This window comes from Phyllostomus discolor, chromosome 10, assembly GCF_004126475.2.
Source record: "Phyllostomus discolor isolate MPI-MPIP mPhyDis1 chromosome 10, mPhyDis1.pri.v3, whole genome shotgun sequence".
In the NCBI taxonomy this organism is placed as follows: Eukaryota; Metazoa; Chordata; class Mammalia; order Chiroptera; family Phyllostomidae; genus Phyllostomus; species Phyllostomus discolor.
Genome location: NC_040912.2, coordinates 83,374,223 through 83,388,829, shown reverse-complemented (window position 1 = coordinate 83,388,829; position 14,607 = coordinate 83,374,223). Strand labels below are relative to the sequence as shown.

The 14,607-nt window shown below is 41.4% G+C and overlaps 1 protein-coding gene across 1 annotated transcript in view; it reads right to left on the bottom strand.

Moving 5' to 3' along the window:
* Window positions 1-11,889, bottom strand: part of TTC26 (tetratricopeptide repeat domain 26) — a 43,799-nt gene extending 31,910 nt beyond the window's left edge. Inside the window, exons 1-7 of the mRNA XM_028525481.2 lie at window positions 11,749-11,889; window positions 11,153-11,290; window positions 8,320-8,412; window positions 4,536-4,650; window positions 2,984-3,033; window positions 1,984-2,129; window positions 894-1,065 (exon numbers count right to left, since the gene is read on the bottom strand). Coding sequence (XP_028381282.1) covers window positions 894-1,065; window positions 1,984-2,129; window positions 2,984-3,033; window positions 4,536-4,650; window positions 8,320-8,412; window positions 11,153-11,290; window positions 11,749-11,751 — 717 coding nt within the window. The 5' untranslated portion in view covers window positions 11,752-11,889. The remainder of the gene's footprint in view (window positions 1-893; window positions 1,066-1,983; window positions 2,130-2,983; window positions 3,034-4,535; window positions 4,651-8,319; window positions 8,413-11,152; window positions 11,291-11,748) is intronic.
* Between the last annotated feature and the right edge of the window lie 2,718 nt (window positions 11,890-14,607).

Genomic DNA, 14,607 nt, shown 5'->3' with positions numbered 1-14,607 from the left:
ATAAGGTAGCTGTGTTCCAAGTCTTTATAAAACAGCCAGCACTATTGATTCTTGTGGTAATCTTGAAGGAGACACTGACGTGTACCAAGCAAAGGAAGACAGTCTGGGAAACAGAACAGTGCACACAAAGCTACAGCAGCCAGAGAGTGTGGCGTAGGGAGCAAATTCAGTGGCTGGCCTGGAGAGGACAAGACAAGAGGCAGGGAAACACCTGAAATAAGAGATGAGGACTGGAACATAGGCGAAGGAGACAGGGGATGGATACAAGAGATATCTAGAATGCAGGATTGGTAAAAACTGGTGAATGATTAGATAAATGGGGAATGAAGAAGAAAGTGATGGATAACCTAAGATTTGATGTGATTTACATATTACTGACATTGAAACACAGAGCCTCAAATGTATTTTAGAGGAAGAAGTGAAAATATTTGATTTTCATATACTTGAATTATTTTTAGAGAGAGAGGGAGTGAGAAAGAGCAGGAGAGAAACATCAATGTGTGGTTGCCTTTCATGCGCCCCCTGCTGGGGACCTGGCCCACACCCCAGGCATGTGCCCTGACTGGGAATCAAATCCAGGACCTTTGGTTCACAGGCCAGTCAGTGCTCAATCCACTGAGCCACACCAGCCAGGGCACGTATTTGAGTTATTGTAAGGCATCTAGGTAAAGATCATCCACAATACACTAGGCAGACACAGAGAATTTAGAAGTCACATTCTTTTTAGGATATCTGATAAATATAAATATTGATGTAATTAGGTTCTTATATAATCACACTGGCAGTAACACAGGATATTCATCAAGACTTATAGATAATAATTTCACGAATAACCCAGGAAGTCTAGGGCAGGTGAAATGGGAATTAAGTGAAAAACAAATCCCCATCACTACCTCAGCTGCTTTGCCATTGTAAAGGCGAAAGTGATTACAGGCCTTAAGGTTGAGTGCGATGGTACTGTCAGGAATTTGTTGAAGGTAAACAGCCAGAACTTCTTGAGACACATCATAGTAATCCAACTTGTAGTAACATAAAGCCACATACACATTGAGGGCAAGGTACTCCCTATTAGATAAAAGAATTAAAGGTGAATAGTTCAGTCTGCATCATAGAAATGTGGTCAACCTACGAAGACTTTTAATGGCTAAAAAAAACAGCAAGGCAAAGAGGATATGAATTTGCCTTTTGAAGAAAGAAGGCAAGATGTAATCAGTGCACTATTTTTCCTTTTGTAGTATTTGGGTGTTTTGAGAAATAGAATAAAAGATGACAACTAGAGAAGAAAATGAAAAGTTCAATGCCTACCTGTTCATGTTAAAAAAAACACCTAAGATACACCATAATTGTTAATGCAAATAAGCACACACCACGCAGAGGCTGGACAGCTCAGGCACATAGGCCTGATGACTGAAAATGGGGAAGGGTGAGACTATAAAGGCAGAGCAAGAGGATGGAGAGAGGAGGCGGATGGAATCGTTTTGGGGATGTGGGAGAGAGGCCAAGTGGTCAGTGATAAAATTGCAATGTTAATTTTTCAGAAGGTTTGTTTCTAACTTCTTCAGCAATTTACTTAAAGTGTTCTGCAACACTGAAATTGATATGGATGCATTTTCAATAGGGGCAGTATCACCCTAAATGGGGCAAAAACTGGTTCTTATAAAGGAGCAGGAAGCTTTATGTGTGAAGCATAGACATACGTATAGTACATAAACAGACATACAGTATATGTGTGGCATTAAAATTTCATGGGAGGGCAACTAGGGGAAAAAAGAGCCTAAAAAGACTCCTAGGAAGGGTGATAGTGAAATAAAGGTGGAGAAACCCTGATGTAGACAGTAAGGAGTTCTTACTTTCACCAGATTATTAGCAACAGATCTGAACACACGTTGATACTAGATCCAAAGGACACTCGGTCCTCGTCCAAACTACTTACAGAAGAAACTAATGAAATGAGACTTAGAGGAGACGTAAAAGGACACAGACCTGTTATCTAGCAGTATTCGCTTGTAAATATCAATAGCTTCTTGATAGTGAGAGCGCATGTAGTGGATTGAGGCCAAACTGAGCTGATCCTCTGTGATATCTTGAAGATTCTGATGGAAGTTCATCAACTTCTTCTCATCATTAAACTTAAATTGTGAGAGGGAAAAGGCATGAAACACTTCACGTTAGAGTGCAGAGATATCAACACCCAATGTTACTGAGATTTTAACACCTGCCCCTCCTTCAGCCACTTTTGTCTCTGTGTTCTCCCTATTTCCCCCCAGTTCTTGCCTTTGTCTCTCCTTCAGGAAAAGAAGGGAAAAAAACCTCTGGACATGGTCTTGACAATGAAAAGCCTTTAAGTTACAGCTATATTAATTACTTGACCCCCTCTTTCTTTACTATTGCTCTTTTTATTTTCTCCCTTTCCTTATTTTCTTTATTTCTTTACTTTTTTTATATGCTGTTTATAAGAGAGACATTAAGACTGTAAGGATACAAAGAAGTGAAAAGTAGCCCTGGCTGGTATAGCTCAGTAGATTGAGTGCTGGCCTGTGAACTGAAAGGTCGCTAGTTCAACTCCCAGTCAGGACACAGGCCAGGGTTGCAGGCCAGGTCCTCAGTTGGGGGTGTGCAAGAGGCAACTGATCTCTCTCATACACACACATTGATATTTCTCTCCCTCTTTTTCTCTGTCCTTCTTCTCTCTCTAAAAATAAATAAAATCTTTTTGAAAAAGTAGAAAGTAAGAAGATGTAAGGAGATACAGACCAACAGTAAAAAAGAAAGCTGGTGTAGACTCTTTTATCTCTCTTAAATACAACAAAGTAGACTTTATATGAAAAAGAATTTCTACAAAGAAAGACATTTTATAATGACCTGTGTTTCAAACCACTAGATGGACATAATAAGAATTTCTAGTTAATTACTTTTTACTGTTGTTGGTAACAAGAAAAAAAATATTTTTAAATCAAAAAGTGTGAAATCAGAATATGAATACCTTGTGAGCCAAATGAAAGAGGAGGCGATTTTGAAGTCGGCTTTTTGGAGCTGAAAAATAAATCCAAGCTGCTTATTAAAGGTCTCAGTGGCCTGTGGCACTTAGTCCCATGCAGGAGTGACATCAGACTCAGATAAACCTTCCCAAGCCCTTAGCTCTCTGCTCCCGATATCTCTCTGCTCCACAATAATATGTATTACTTTATTCTGGTCTCCACCTGTAACAGCATCGTGAACCAGAAGGAAAATGTCCCAAGATTTTGCTCTTTGCCCGCCTTGTTTTCCCTGTTACATGGACCCCCACATGGCACTCTGCACGAAGAGCCCACCTCTGTGCTGTTCACTGAAGCAGACACTGGAGACCAGTGGTGGTCATTTCAGTGTGGGTAGGAGCCCCCTCCCAGTCAGCTGCTCTTCCCAGTATTCTGTGTCAATTCCTTCTGAAAGTTCCTCTTCCATAGTTATACTGTCGTATTTTCTTAAATGCTAGTCTCGGCTCTACTCCAGAGAACTTCTAGCATGAGAATCTTCCACAAGAAATAGGCAGCCAAGCAAAAAGGTTAACACCTTTCAAGTTCAAAATCCCCTTTGCACTCCTGGAGAATTTTCCTAATTCTGAAAACTCAATCCTATATTTCTTTATGGCAAAAAGTCATACTTCAATGTATAGGAAAGAAAAAATATATACAAAATGAGATATAGCTACTTGATCACCTATTGTGTGTCTGACACTGTTCTAGGGACAGATACAGTGAGTATCTTAAAGGCCCTTAAAATTAAATTAGGAAAAACTGTATTAGTACATATTATACAATTTGGGTACAAATCAACAAAGGCTTCAAGTTCCTCATTTTCCATGAATTTGAGCTGAAATTCTTTCTAAATGTGTATGCAGTTAATCCTCTAATAATTCTAACCTGGAATATATTCTTCCCTAACAAATTTCTTAAGATACTTCCCCTTGCTCGTTTTCTCTATATTTCTTCAATTTAATTTGCCTCATACTCTAATTATTCCTAATCTTCCCTCCTATATTTTTCTGCCCTATTTTTTTTTGCAAATCGGAGCCCTGTTCTCCTCAGATGACCGTCACGACAACTAAAGCGAAAGGAAAGAAGTAGGGAGTCTTCGGATTGAAATTACTTTGCTTTTCACTCAGAAGCAGAAAAAGCAGCTATAAAATCCACATCCATAAGAGTCTGAACAACGACGCCGACCTCTGCCAAGAGCGTGAACAGGCTATCTTGACAGGGTCTAGAAAACACAGCTCGCCCTCTTTCTTTTCAAATTCTTTTCCCAGTAGCTATAGCTTCTGGGCAGTAGGGGACAGCACACAAGAGTAAATATTTCTTTAAATAAATTTGCTAAAAAAACTAAATAATAAAATAAATTTGCTCAAATCTAATATTCTTTGAAGAGGAAAGCTATGTTTTGGCTTTCTAATGTCTCTTGATTTTTTTCTCAACAGAAAAGGAATTAAATAAGTTTTTAAATCTCCAAAATGACTCTTGCTATTGGTGATGAATACCAGACATTAAAGGGGCCCATTTTACCTTTAAATCCAGCAGCTTCAGCTTGTTTATACATTCCAAGAAAAAAGTAGGTACAGGCTAGATTCACCCAGACTTCAGGATTGCAATTTTCCTCTTTTGTTGCATTCTCATATTCCTGAAATACATATTAAGCAGTGATCTCATTTTAGCAGTAATGTAACAGACCAGCCATTCTACTGGAATAGGATTTCTTACTGAGATTGGACAACTTCACATACAAGGAATCCTCAACGACATGCTCGACTATTCTCCACCTGTAAGGTTAAATTCTGCACCTAAAGCTCAGTCCCAATCACACATGGCTGTGATCCATAGAAAATTTTCCCCCTCTTAACACTAATATGAGCTAACAAAACTGCAGAAATGAAAAGTAACTAAAATATTTTATTTTTACTAAGTTAAAAATCATACAAAGATAATGTATACAAATACATAGGTTCAGTTAACTTAAAATCTGATAGCCTTACTACAAATTTCATTTCATTCTAATTGTTTCTGCCTTTATTTGGCTTTACATTTTTAAAAAGCATTATTTTTCCTGCCAAGGCCCCCATTTTAAAAAAGATTTTATTTATTTACTTTTAGAGAAAGGAGAAGGGAGGGAGAAAGAGAGAAAGAAACCTCAATGTGGGGGCCGCCTCTCGCATGCCCGCCACTGGGAACCTGGCCCACAAACCAGGCATGTGCCCTCACTGGGAATCGAACCGGCCACCCTATGGCTTGCAGATTGGCACTCAGTCCCACTGAGCCACACCAGCCAGGGCTCCCTTTCTGAGATTCGCTTTGTCAACTACACTTTCCATATACTCTTACTATTTGTCAGTTCATACCAGATGCCTTTATTTCTTTTCTTACATTTGCATTACTCTCATCTTTCCCAAATACTACCAGCCTCTATGCTGTCCTTTTCACATCTTCCCTTTTCCCTTCACTGGTTTTGTTGCTTTTGTTTTTCATCTTACCTCATGCTCTTGGATATTTTCATTTTAGTTATGCAGGTTCTTTAAATATCCTTAGATTACATTTTGGGAGTAGGAATTTGTGGAAAATCCTTTAAAAGTTTCATTGTAAGCTGAAAATTGCTCGACATAAGGCCTCTATATCTTTATCTAGATCCATAGTCCTATAGATTGTTCATTAGATAGGGAGGGTTTACAATCACCAAGAAAAACAACTTTCAAAACTATACTTGCAAAAATACAAAGATAATGTAATCTTTCCTATGTCTAAAAATAACCAAAAAAGCCCTGGCTGGTATGGCTCCGTTGGTTGGGCATTGTCACCCAAACCGAGATCAAGGGTTCAATTCCAGGCAGGGCACATCCTGGGTTTCAGGCCAGGTTCCTAGTTGGGGGTATGCGAGACACAACCAATTGTTCCTCTTACACACTGATGTTTCTCTCCCTCCCTCCCCCTCTCTCTAAAAATAAATAAATGAAATCTGTAAAAAATAAATTAAATAAATACATGTAAATAACCAAACCAAACAAAATAAAAATGAACTTCTCTTGAGAAAAGACTTATGAAAACTTTTCTATCAAAATGGTTTATTTTTCCTCTCCTAAAGACTTGCTTAATACTAATGTTAATATATTGTACAATCTCATTCATTTACATCTAAAAGTAAATAAGATATATACACATATTTGAACATATAAAGAAGATTTCTGAAGCAATACATCAAAAAAGAGCCAATGGTTGCTTCCATTAACAAAATGGAATTGGGGGACTCCCGGGCAAGATGGAGGCATAGGTAGACACACAGTGCCTCCTCCCACAACCAAAAGAAGGACCACAACAAATTTAAAAACAAAAAACAACAAGAAATCCCAGAAAATCGAACTGTATGGAAGTCCAACAACCAAGAGTTAAAGAAGAAACAATCATCCAGACCAGTAGGAGGGTGGAGACCGGCAGCCTGGCAGAGAGGACTCGCAACCAGGTGGGTCCCAACTCGCCGCCTGCTCGGGTGGCGGAGCAGGCGGTCCCACATTCACTTGCAGATAAACCAGGAGGAAGAACTGTGGAGCCAGACAGACGGAACAACCTAGGGTTCCAGCGGGGAAATAAAGCCTTGAAATCTCTGACTGAAAACACCTGTGGGTTGAGGTGGCAGAGGGAGAAGCTCCCAGCCTCACAGGAGAGTTCATTGAAGAGACCCACAGGGTCCTAGAACGTACGCAAGCCCAACCACCGGGAATCAGCACCAGAAGGGTCCAGTTTGCGAGTAGGTAGCGGGAGAAGTGACTGAAAATCCGTCACAGAGAGGAGTGAGCAGCACTGTCCCCTCCCCCACAGACAGCGTCATAACTCAGCGACCCCACCCTGGTGAACACCTAAGGCTCCGCCCCTCATACGTAACAGGTGAGCTGAGACAAAAAAAAATGGCCCAAATGAAGGAACAGATCAAAGCTCCAGAAAAAAATACAACTAAGTGATGGAGAGATAGCCAACCTATCAGATGCACAGTTCAAAGCATTGGTAATCAAGATGCCCACAGAACTGGTTGAATATGGTCGCAAATTAGATGAAAAAATGAAGGCTATGCTAAGTGAAATAAAGGAAAATGTACAAGGAACCAACAGTGACGGAAGAAAACCAGACTCAAATCAACAGTGTGGACCAGAAGGAAGAAAGAAACATTCCGCCAGAACAGAATGAAGAAACAAGAATTCAAAAAAATGAGGAGAGGCTTAGGAACCTCCAGGACAACGTTAAACATTCCAACATCCAAATCATAGGGGTGCAGAAGGAGAAGAGGAAGAGCTAGAATTAAAAACTTATTTGAAGAAATAATGAAGGAGAACTCCTCAATCTGGCAAAGGAAATAGACTTCCAGGAAGTCCAGGAAGCTCAGAGAGTCCCATAGAAGTTGGACCCAAAGAACACACCAAGGCACATCATAATTACATTACCTAAGATTAAAGATAAGGAGAGAATCTTAAAAGCAGCAAGAGAAAAGGAGATGGTTATCTACAAAGGAGTTCCTATTAGATTATCAGCTGATTCTCAAAAAACAAAACTTACAGGCAAGAAGGGGCTGGAAAGAAGCATTCCAAGTCATGAAAGGCAAGATTACTCTATCCAGCAAACCTATCATTTAGTATGGAAGGGCAGATAAAGTGCTTCCCAGATAGGGTCAAGTTAAAGAAGTTCATCATCACCAAGCCCTTATTATATGAAATGTTAAAGGGCCTTATCTAAGAAATAGATCAGTAAATATGAACAGTAAAATGACAACAAACTCACTATCAACAACCGAACCTAAAAACAACCCCAAAAAACTAAGGAATAGACTAGAACAGGAATAGAATCACAGAAACGGAGATCACATGGAGGGTTATCAGTGGGGAGAGAGAGGGGAGAATGAGGGGAAAGGTATAGAGACTAAGTAGCATAAATGGTAGGTAGAAGATAGACAAGGGGAGGTTAAGAATAGTGTAGGAAATGTAGAAGCCAAAGAACTTATTTATATGACCCATGGACATGAACTAGAGGGGGGGAATGCAGGTGGGAGGGGATGTGCAGGGTGGAGAGGAATAAAGGGGGGAGAAATGAAACAATTGTAATAGCATTATCAATAAAAAATATATATAAATAAAATATTTTATTAAGTAAAAAAAAAGTAGAAGTGGGGACAGCAGACAGGGTGTTTTTTTAAAATTTTACATTGTCCCCTTCTATATTGTTTGAATTTTATCATAAGCATGTGTTATTGTAATACAAAGCTTAATAACATTTTCAAAGTCCTTCAGCTATAAATTGTCTTTCTTTTTTAACTAACCTCCAAAGCTCTCTTGTAGTCACCCAGGTGAAAAGCACAGTATCCAATCCACAGGTTGGTATCCTCTTCTTGTTCCCCAACATGACGTTTGAACTTGTGGTTAAAATTTCATTTAAAAAAATCATGAAAAAGTTTTAAAAGTAAGCCCTCTGTTTCAAAAAATGCTACATTAAGTTACTGACAAATGATTTATAAATCACACACAAATAATAGGAGCAAGTCAATACCCAGTTTAATTACACTGATACAGAACTCAGCACAATTCCCTCCTGATTGTCACGGAAATTTGTAGTCTCAAATATTTCATATTTATTTTCTGTATTTACTGACAGCTCACCCCCGAATGTATTTAGGCATTATCCTTACAATCATTCTGGGTGATACATAAAAACATAAGAATTATGTGGAATATTTTCTAGTCCCAAATACCTGAAGACAGAAAGATGAAGCAATCAATTGCAGGCCACACAACCAGTAAGTGTGGTGGCAGGGACTTACAGTTTGGCTCCACATCCCATGCTGTCGCCCTCCACACTCCACCACACTCAACGGCACACTTCGAGCCTGCCCCACTAGCACACATACATACACACCTATTTACTCATCGGGTATAACTGTTTGCTGAGGACAAAGCACTAAGTCACTCTCTGACCCTTGACCAGGCTTACTGGAACCTGTTGAAGAAGTTCAGAACACTAGCATCACATGTCAACTATGAACAAATATTGATGAATGCCTCAATTAACAGAAGAAAACTCCTGTTTGGAGGAAAAGACTGAACCCTGAAGCAGTCATCTGAACTACTTGGTAAGGTGAGAGTTTTTCCCTCTACAGGGTGATAAATAAAAAACATGGGTGAAAAGTTAAATAGGGAAACACGTATTTACAGATCATTGCTACAGAACTTTGGGTGCCTTAGTTATAATGAGATGAAGACATTCTTTCAGACTTTCTTGTCTGGGCTAAGAACTTACACCTGTAGTTAATTAGAAACCTTCCTCTCACCAGATGTTGTAAATTTAAGTTCCGTGTCTTAGGTCCAAAGAAATTCTTATTTGAGGTCTCCCTGCATACGTCCCAGCAAATAAGGAGAATTCATGACACTTCCTCACCCCTACCGTGGAAGTTCCCATTCCCATACATCCTGGCACTTCTACTTAAAGACAGTGTGGATTATTACATGGCAAAGAAAATGTGGCACGTGCTTTAAAGAGAAGAAAGAAGAGAAACAGGGACTGACAAAAATTAGACATATACCTGCCACTCAGCCCGCTAATTTACAGAGCTAGACGGTCCTTCTATGTCAGCTCCCCCACTTTGAAGACGAGAGGGCTGATACAAAAAAATTAAACAATATGCTCAACACCAGATCACTAGGGAACAATGTAGGACTGTACTTGGAAGACTGAGAAAGACATATAAAGCTAATTAAAACAATGACTGCTGATACACTATGAGCAATAAGTGTGGGGACATGCTGTGGAGGAATGACCGTGGGGCAGCACGACCAGGCTTGCTGTCAGTCATCATCTCTATAGTCCTCGGTGCTGCCTTCATCCTTCTACAGAATGTGCGTCCCACACAGCAGTGTCTCCAAGTGCTCTGTCCTCGGACCATCTACGTCAGAAGCACATGGGATACTTGCCTAAAATGTAGGTTCCTGATTCTGTGAAGAATTAGAATCCCTAAGACAGGAGCCCAGGAATACATTTTAATAAGCACCCTAGGTGATTCTGATGCATATTAAATTTGAGAACTACAACAACAGAGATTGAAATATTTTCTGAAGATTTAGTATTTCAGACAATTAAGCATGAAGTATAGATTTAAATTTAATTTAAAAATCTTAACATATAATAGATATAAATCATAAAATAGCCAGGGGTTGGGATAAACAATGTGTGAACTCACACTGTATTTATTGAATGACCCTGCATATTTTCTAGGCTGGATTTGCCATCAGTGGGACTAGACACAATTGAAAGTGTCCCTCAAAAATATATATTTAGTCCTACCCTGGCTGGTGTAGCTCAGTGGATGGAGCGCGGGCTGGGAACCAAAGTGTCCCAGGTTCGATTCCCAGCCAGGGTACATGCCTGGGTTGCAGGCCATAACCCTCAGCAACCACACATTGATGTTTCTCTCTCTCTCTCTCCCTTCCCTCTCTAAAAATAAATAAATAAATTATATATATATATATATTTAGTCCTGATCCATGTGGCTCAGTTGGCTGGGCGTTGTCCTGCCAAGTGAAAGGTCACTGGTTTGATCTCTGGTCAGGGAACTTGCCTGGGTTTCGGGTTTGGTCCCCAGTCGGAGCCTGTACAAGAGGCAAAGGATCGATGTTTCTCTCACATTGGTATTTCTGTCCCTCTTTCTCCTTCCCTTCCCCCCTCTCTAAAAATAAATAAATAAAACCTTTAAAAAAAGAAGAAGAAATATGTCTCTTGGCTGGTGTAGCTCAGTGGATTGACCAATGACCAAGGGGTCGCTGGTTTGATTCCAGTCAGGGTGCATGCCTGGATTGCAGGCCAGGTCCCAGTAGGGGGCGTGTGAGAGGCAGCCACACATTGGTGTTTCTTTCCCGCTCTTTTTCCTCCCTTCCCCTCTCTCTAAAAAATAAATAAGTAAACAAAATCTTTAAAAAAAGAAATATGTCTATCTTATTAGTTTATCTTGAATCAGATTTATAGCTACCTTGGCAACCGGACTCTCTGCCTGACTAGATTGACAGAAAGCCTCAGAATGCACCCGCTGGCTCCCGCAGCCCTGCGACCAGCATTCACCCAAGCACTCATCCATACTTCTCCTATTCACCTCCTAAGGACATTACCTCCAACAGGGTAATAGCTCCAGTGAAGTCTCTTTGTGAAAGTAGCTCCTCTAGCTTTGGCATCTTCCTGCCTTTCTTCTTTCTTTTGTCAGTGTGCGGTAGGTCCCCGCCTACAGCAGGTTTGGCTCTCGATAGCATCTGTGGAAGAAACGACAAAGACAGCTGTACGATCCAGTTATGATGGTCAGTTTTAAGCAGAATGACAGTTCCCCCCAGGGAAGCCTATGAAACTCTTGGTAACAAACATTATTACTAAAAGAGCTGAACCAAATAGCTATTCCCAACTTCTTCATCTTCTCCGATGAGAGTGAGGTAAGAGATGCTTTCTGCAGCTTCGGTCATCTTAGCCTTCCTCCTCCCCTTGGTCTGCTTTCCACCCCACGCGCAGCTTCGGTGCGGGGAAATAAAGAAGCAGGAGGGAAGAAATCACGGAGGCATTTACAGTTGCATCCCCGTCCCCCGTGTTCCCACGGGGAGGGCAGGGAGCTCATCCTCCGTTGACTGTCCTAGACTTTACCCAGCAGAATGCTGGGGGCCTCTAACCTCCAGTCCCGAGACATACTCATAGTTCTCCCTCACTGTTCGGAACCACTGACCATATTGGCTGCTGTCCTGTGAGTCCCCTCCGCAGACAGACAGCAAAGGCCAGGCCTCGGAGCTTCTCCTCAACCACAGCTCTCTCTGTTTCCACGGCAACCTCCAGGGAGTCGGGGAGGGGCTGAGGGGGCTGGTCCGTCCTGATAAGCGCTCGCTGGAAAACCAGTGCTTTGGCGTCTCGGTTCCGCAGCGCTTTCGCCGCTGCAGGATTGGAAGTTCCAGGAGGAGAGCGTCGTTTTCTTTTTCTTTCTTTTTTTCTTTTTCATTGAATTGATTGAGGTGACACTGGTTAACAGGTTTCAGGTGCACAAGTCCACAACACATCATCTGTACACTGTATTGTGTGTTCACCACCCCAAGTCAAGTCCCCATCCATCATTTATCACCCCTACACCCCTCTCCACCGCCCACCCCACCCCCCCGACCCCGCACGCCATCGATCAGAACCAGCGGTCATCACAGTTTTCCGTGCTCATGAGTTTTTTTCTCTCAGTTTTCTTTTTCCGCTCAACCTCCCACTCCTCTAGTCATCCAACACCCGCCCCCAACAGCTGTCAGCCTGCCCTTTATCTATGAGCCTGTCTCTGTTTTGCTTGCTAGTTCATTTTGTTCATTAGGGAGCGGTGTTTTCTGTGCTGAGAACGAGAGTTGGACTATATCTTCATTTATGAGTTTAGGAAAAAGCAAATTAGAGTGGTATTGTTTTTCAAATACACGTTTCCTGGGAAAGTGATTTTCAAGGACCATTTCCGATTTCGACCGCGTTGGACTCCATAGCAATCCCCTGCCCAGCCTCAGGTGTTGCCCGGCAAGTCTTCTGGATCTTGGGCCACTGCCGAATGATTAGAAAAAAAATTTCTGCTGAACCTAAAAAACTGACGTTTTGAGGCAGAAGTTCATCAAAATATGGTTTCTTATTTCCATAGACACACCCTAATATAATAAGGCCCTATAATAAATGTGTTGATTGGACGACTTACCTTACTCCTGAACCCAGTTAACAGGGCTGCAGTGGTAGTCTACCATCACCGACGTGCGTGATGTTAGAGCGGAAGGGACCTTCAATGGACATCGAGTTTGACCCTCAGGATTAACAGACTAAGGAACTAACATCTGGAGAAGTGAAGCAATTCTCCCAAATGCATAGGTAATTGTGGCATGGTTGAATTATGTTACATACCGCTCTGAGTAATTAGCCTTATACCCTAAGCTCCTAGAAGGTTGGTATGATTTCTTCGATTTTTTTTTTTGCAACCTCCTTGCACTCCAGTCCCTGCCTACTCACACACCCCCTCCCGCCCTGCAATCACTTGGAGAGTAAATAACTACTTTTCTTTTCTTTTTTTAATTTTTTATGGAGACAAAACTCTTTTTTTTTAATATTCTTTTTTTAACATTTTATTTATTTACTTTTTTTTAAAGATTTTATTTATTTATTTTTAGGGAGGGAAGGGAGGGAGAGAGAGAGAGAGAGAGAGAGGGAGAGAGGGAGAGAGGGAGGGAGAGAGAGAAACATCAATGTGCAGTTGCTGGGGGTTATGGCCTGCAACCCAGGAATGTACCCTGGCTGGGAATCAAACCTGGGACACTTTGGTTCCCAGCCCGCACTCAATCCACTGAGCTACGCCAGCCAGGGCTATAACTACTTTTCTTAATTCACTGAAACACCCTTATGTGTATGCGTAATCATTGATATGCAGATGCATACAGACAGGCAAGGCATAAGACTTCAGAGATGTACAAATTCACCAGCACCATACTCCTCCCTGCTCTCCACTGCCCCCGCCCCCCCCCCCCCAGCCTCTGGCAACCACAAATCTATTTTCTGTCTCTATGGATTTACCTATTCTGGACATTCCATATAAATGAAATAATACAAAGGGACATTCACACCCATATGTCTAAATATTGAAAATCTTTTAGTCTACCAAACTGTTAAGTGTGTTATCCTCCTGCTTTATCATGAAGGTCAGGCTCTGATTTAGAATTCTCAGACTTCTTAGAATTCTGTGCTGCTGGTGACGAGGCAGGGAGAGCCAAACCCAGCCCTCAGCCCAGGCCCTTCTCTTCTCAGCCCAGGCTCCATCCTGCACTATGGGGGGCTTTGTGAATGTTGTGTGGGTACCCAGGCCACAAATGCAAGTTGTTGTCACCCAGTCACCTGTGAGCTGTCACCCTCTGGAAAGGAGGTGAGACTTAAGGATGAGACCCACTCAAGGGTGGAAATAGGCAGGAAATTCAGAGTCTTTAGCATCATAGCATGGTGAGGAGGGTTGCAAGAACCCTGGCAATAAAAAAAAAATGAGATATTCTAAATTAAAAGTACAGCAGCCAGAATGCGAGAAAAGGAAACAAAACAGCCTGTTAATAGCTATAGGCCAGCTCTGACAAGACTACTCACATTCCTGTATGTCTTTTGGAATTTAAGATTAATTTCCAGGTGGCTATTTCTCTGGTTATCCCAAAGAGACAATAACCAGGCGCCATTGACCCCTAGGAGATTCCACTTATTTGCACATGAACTTTCCAATCTGCTGTCCACAGCTAATCCACAGAAGCAGACACTTCATCTTTGCAATTAGCAGCCCTGCTTCACCTTCTCTCATCCCCTTTGCCTATAGCTAATGTAAATCCTTTTAGACTGGCTTATATCTTACTGTCCCCTGCCCCCCCCCCACTTGATTTATAAAAACGCTTGCAAAACTCCAGGACAATGGACATATTTTCATTCTTACCTAACCACACTGTTGGTAGTTTAGACTCCATGCCCCAAGACCAGTCTCTCTCTCCATATCTCTCTTTCTCTTTTATTTTATTTATTTTTTATTTTTTGCTAGCAATTGCGTAATAAATCCTTT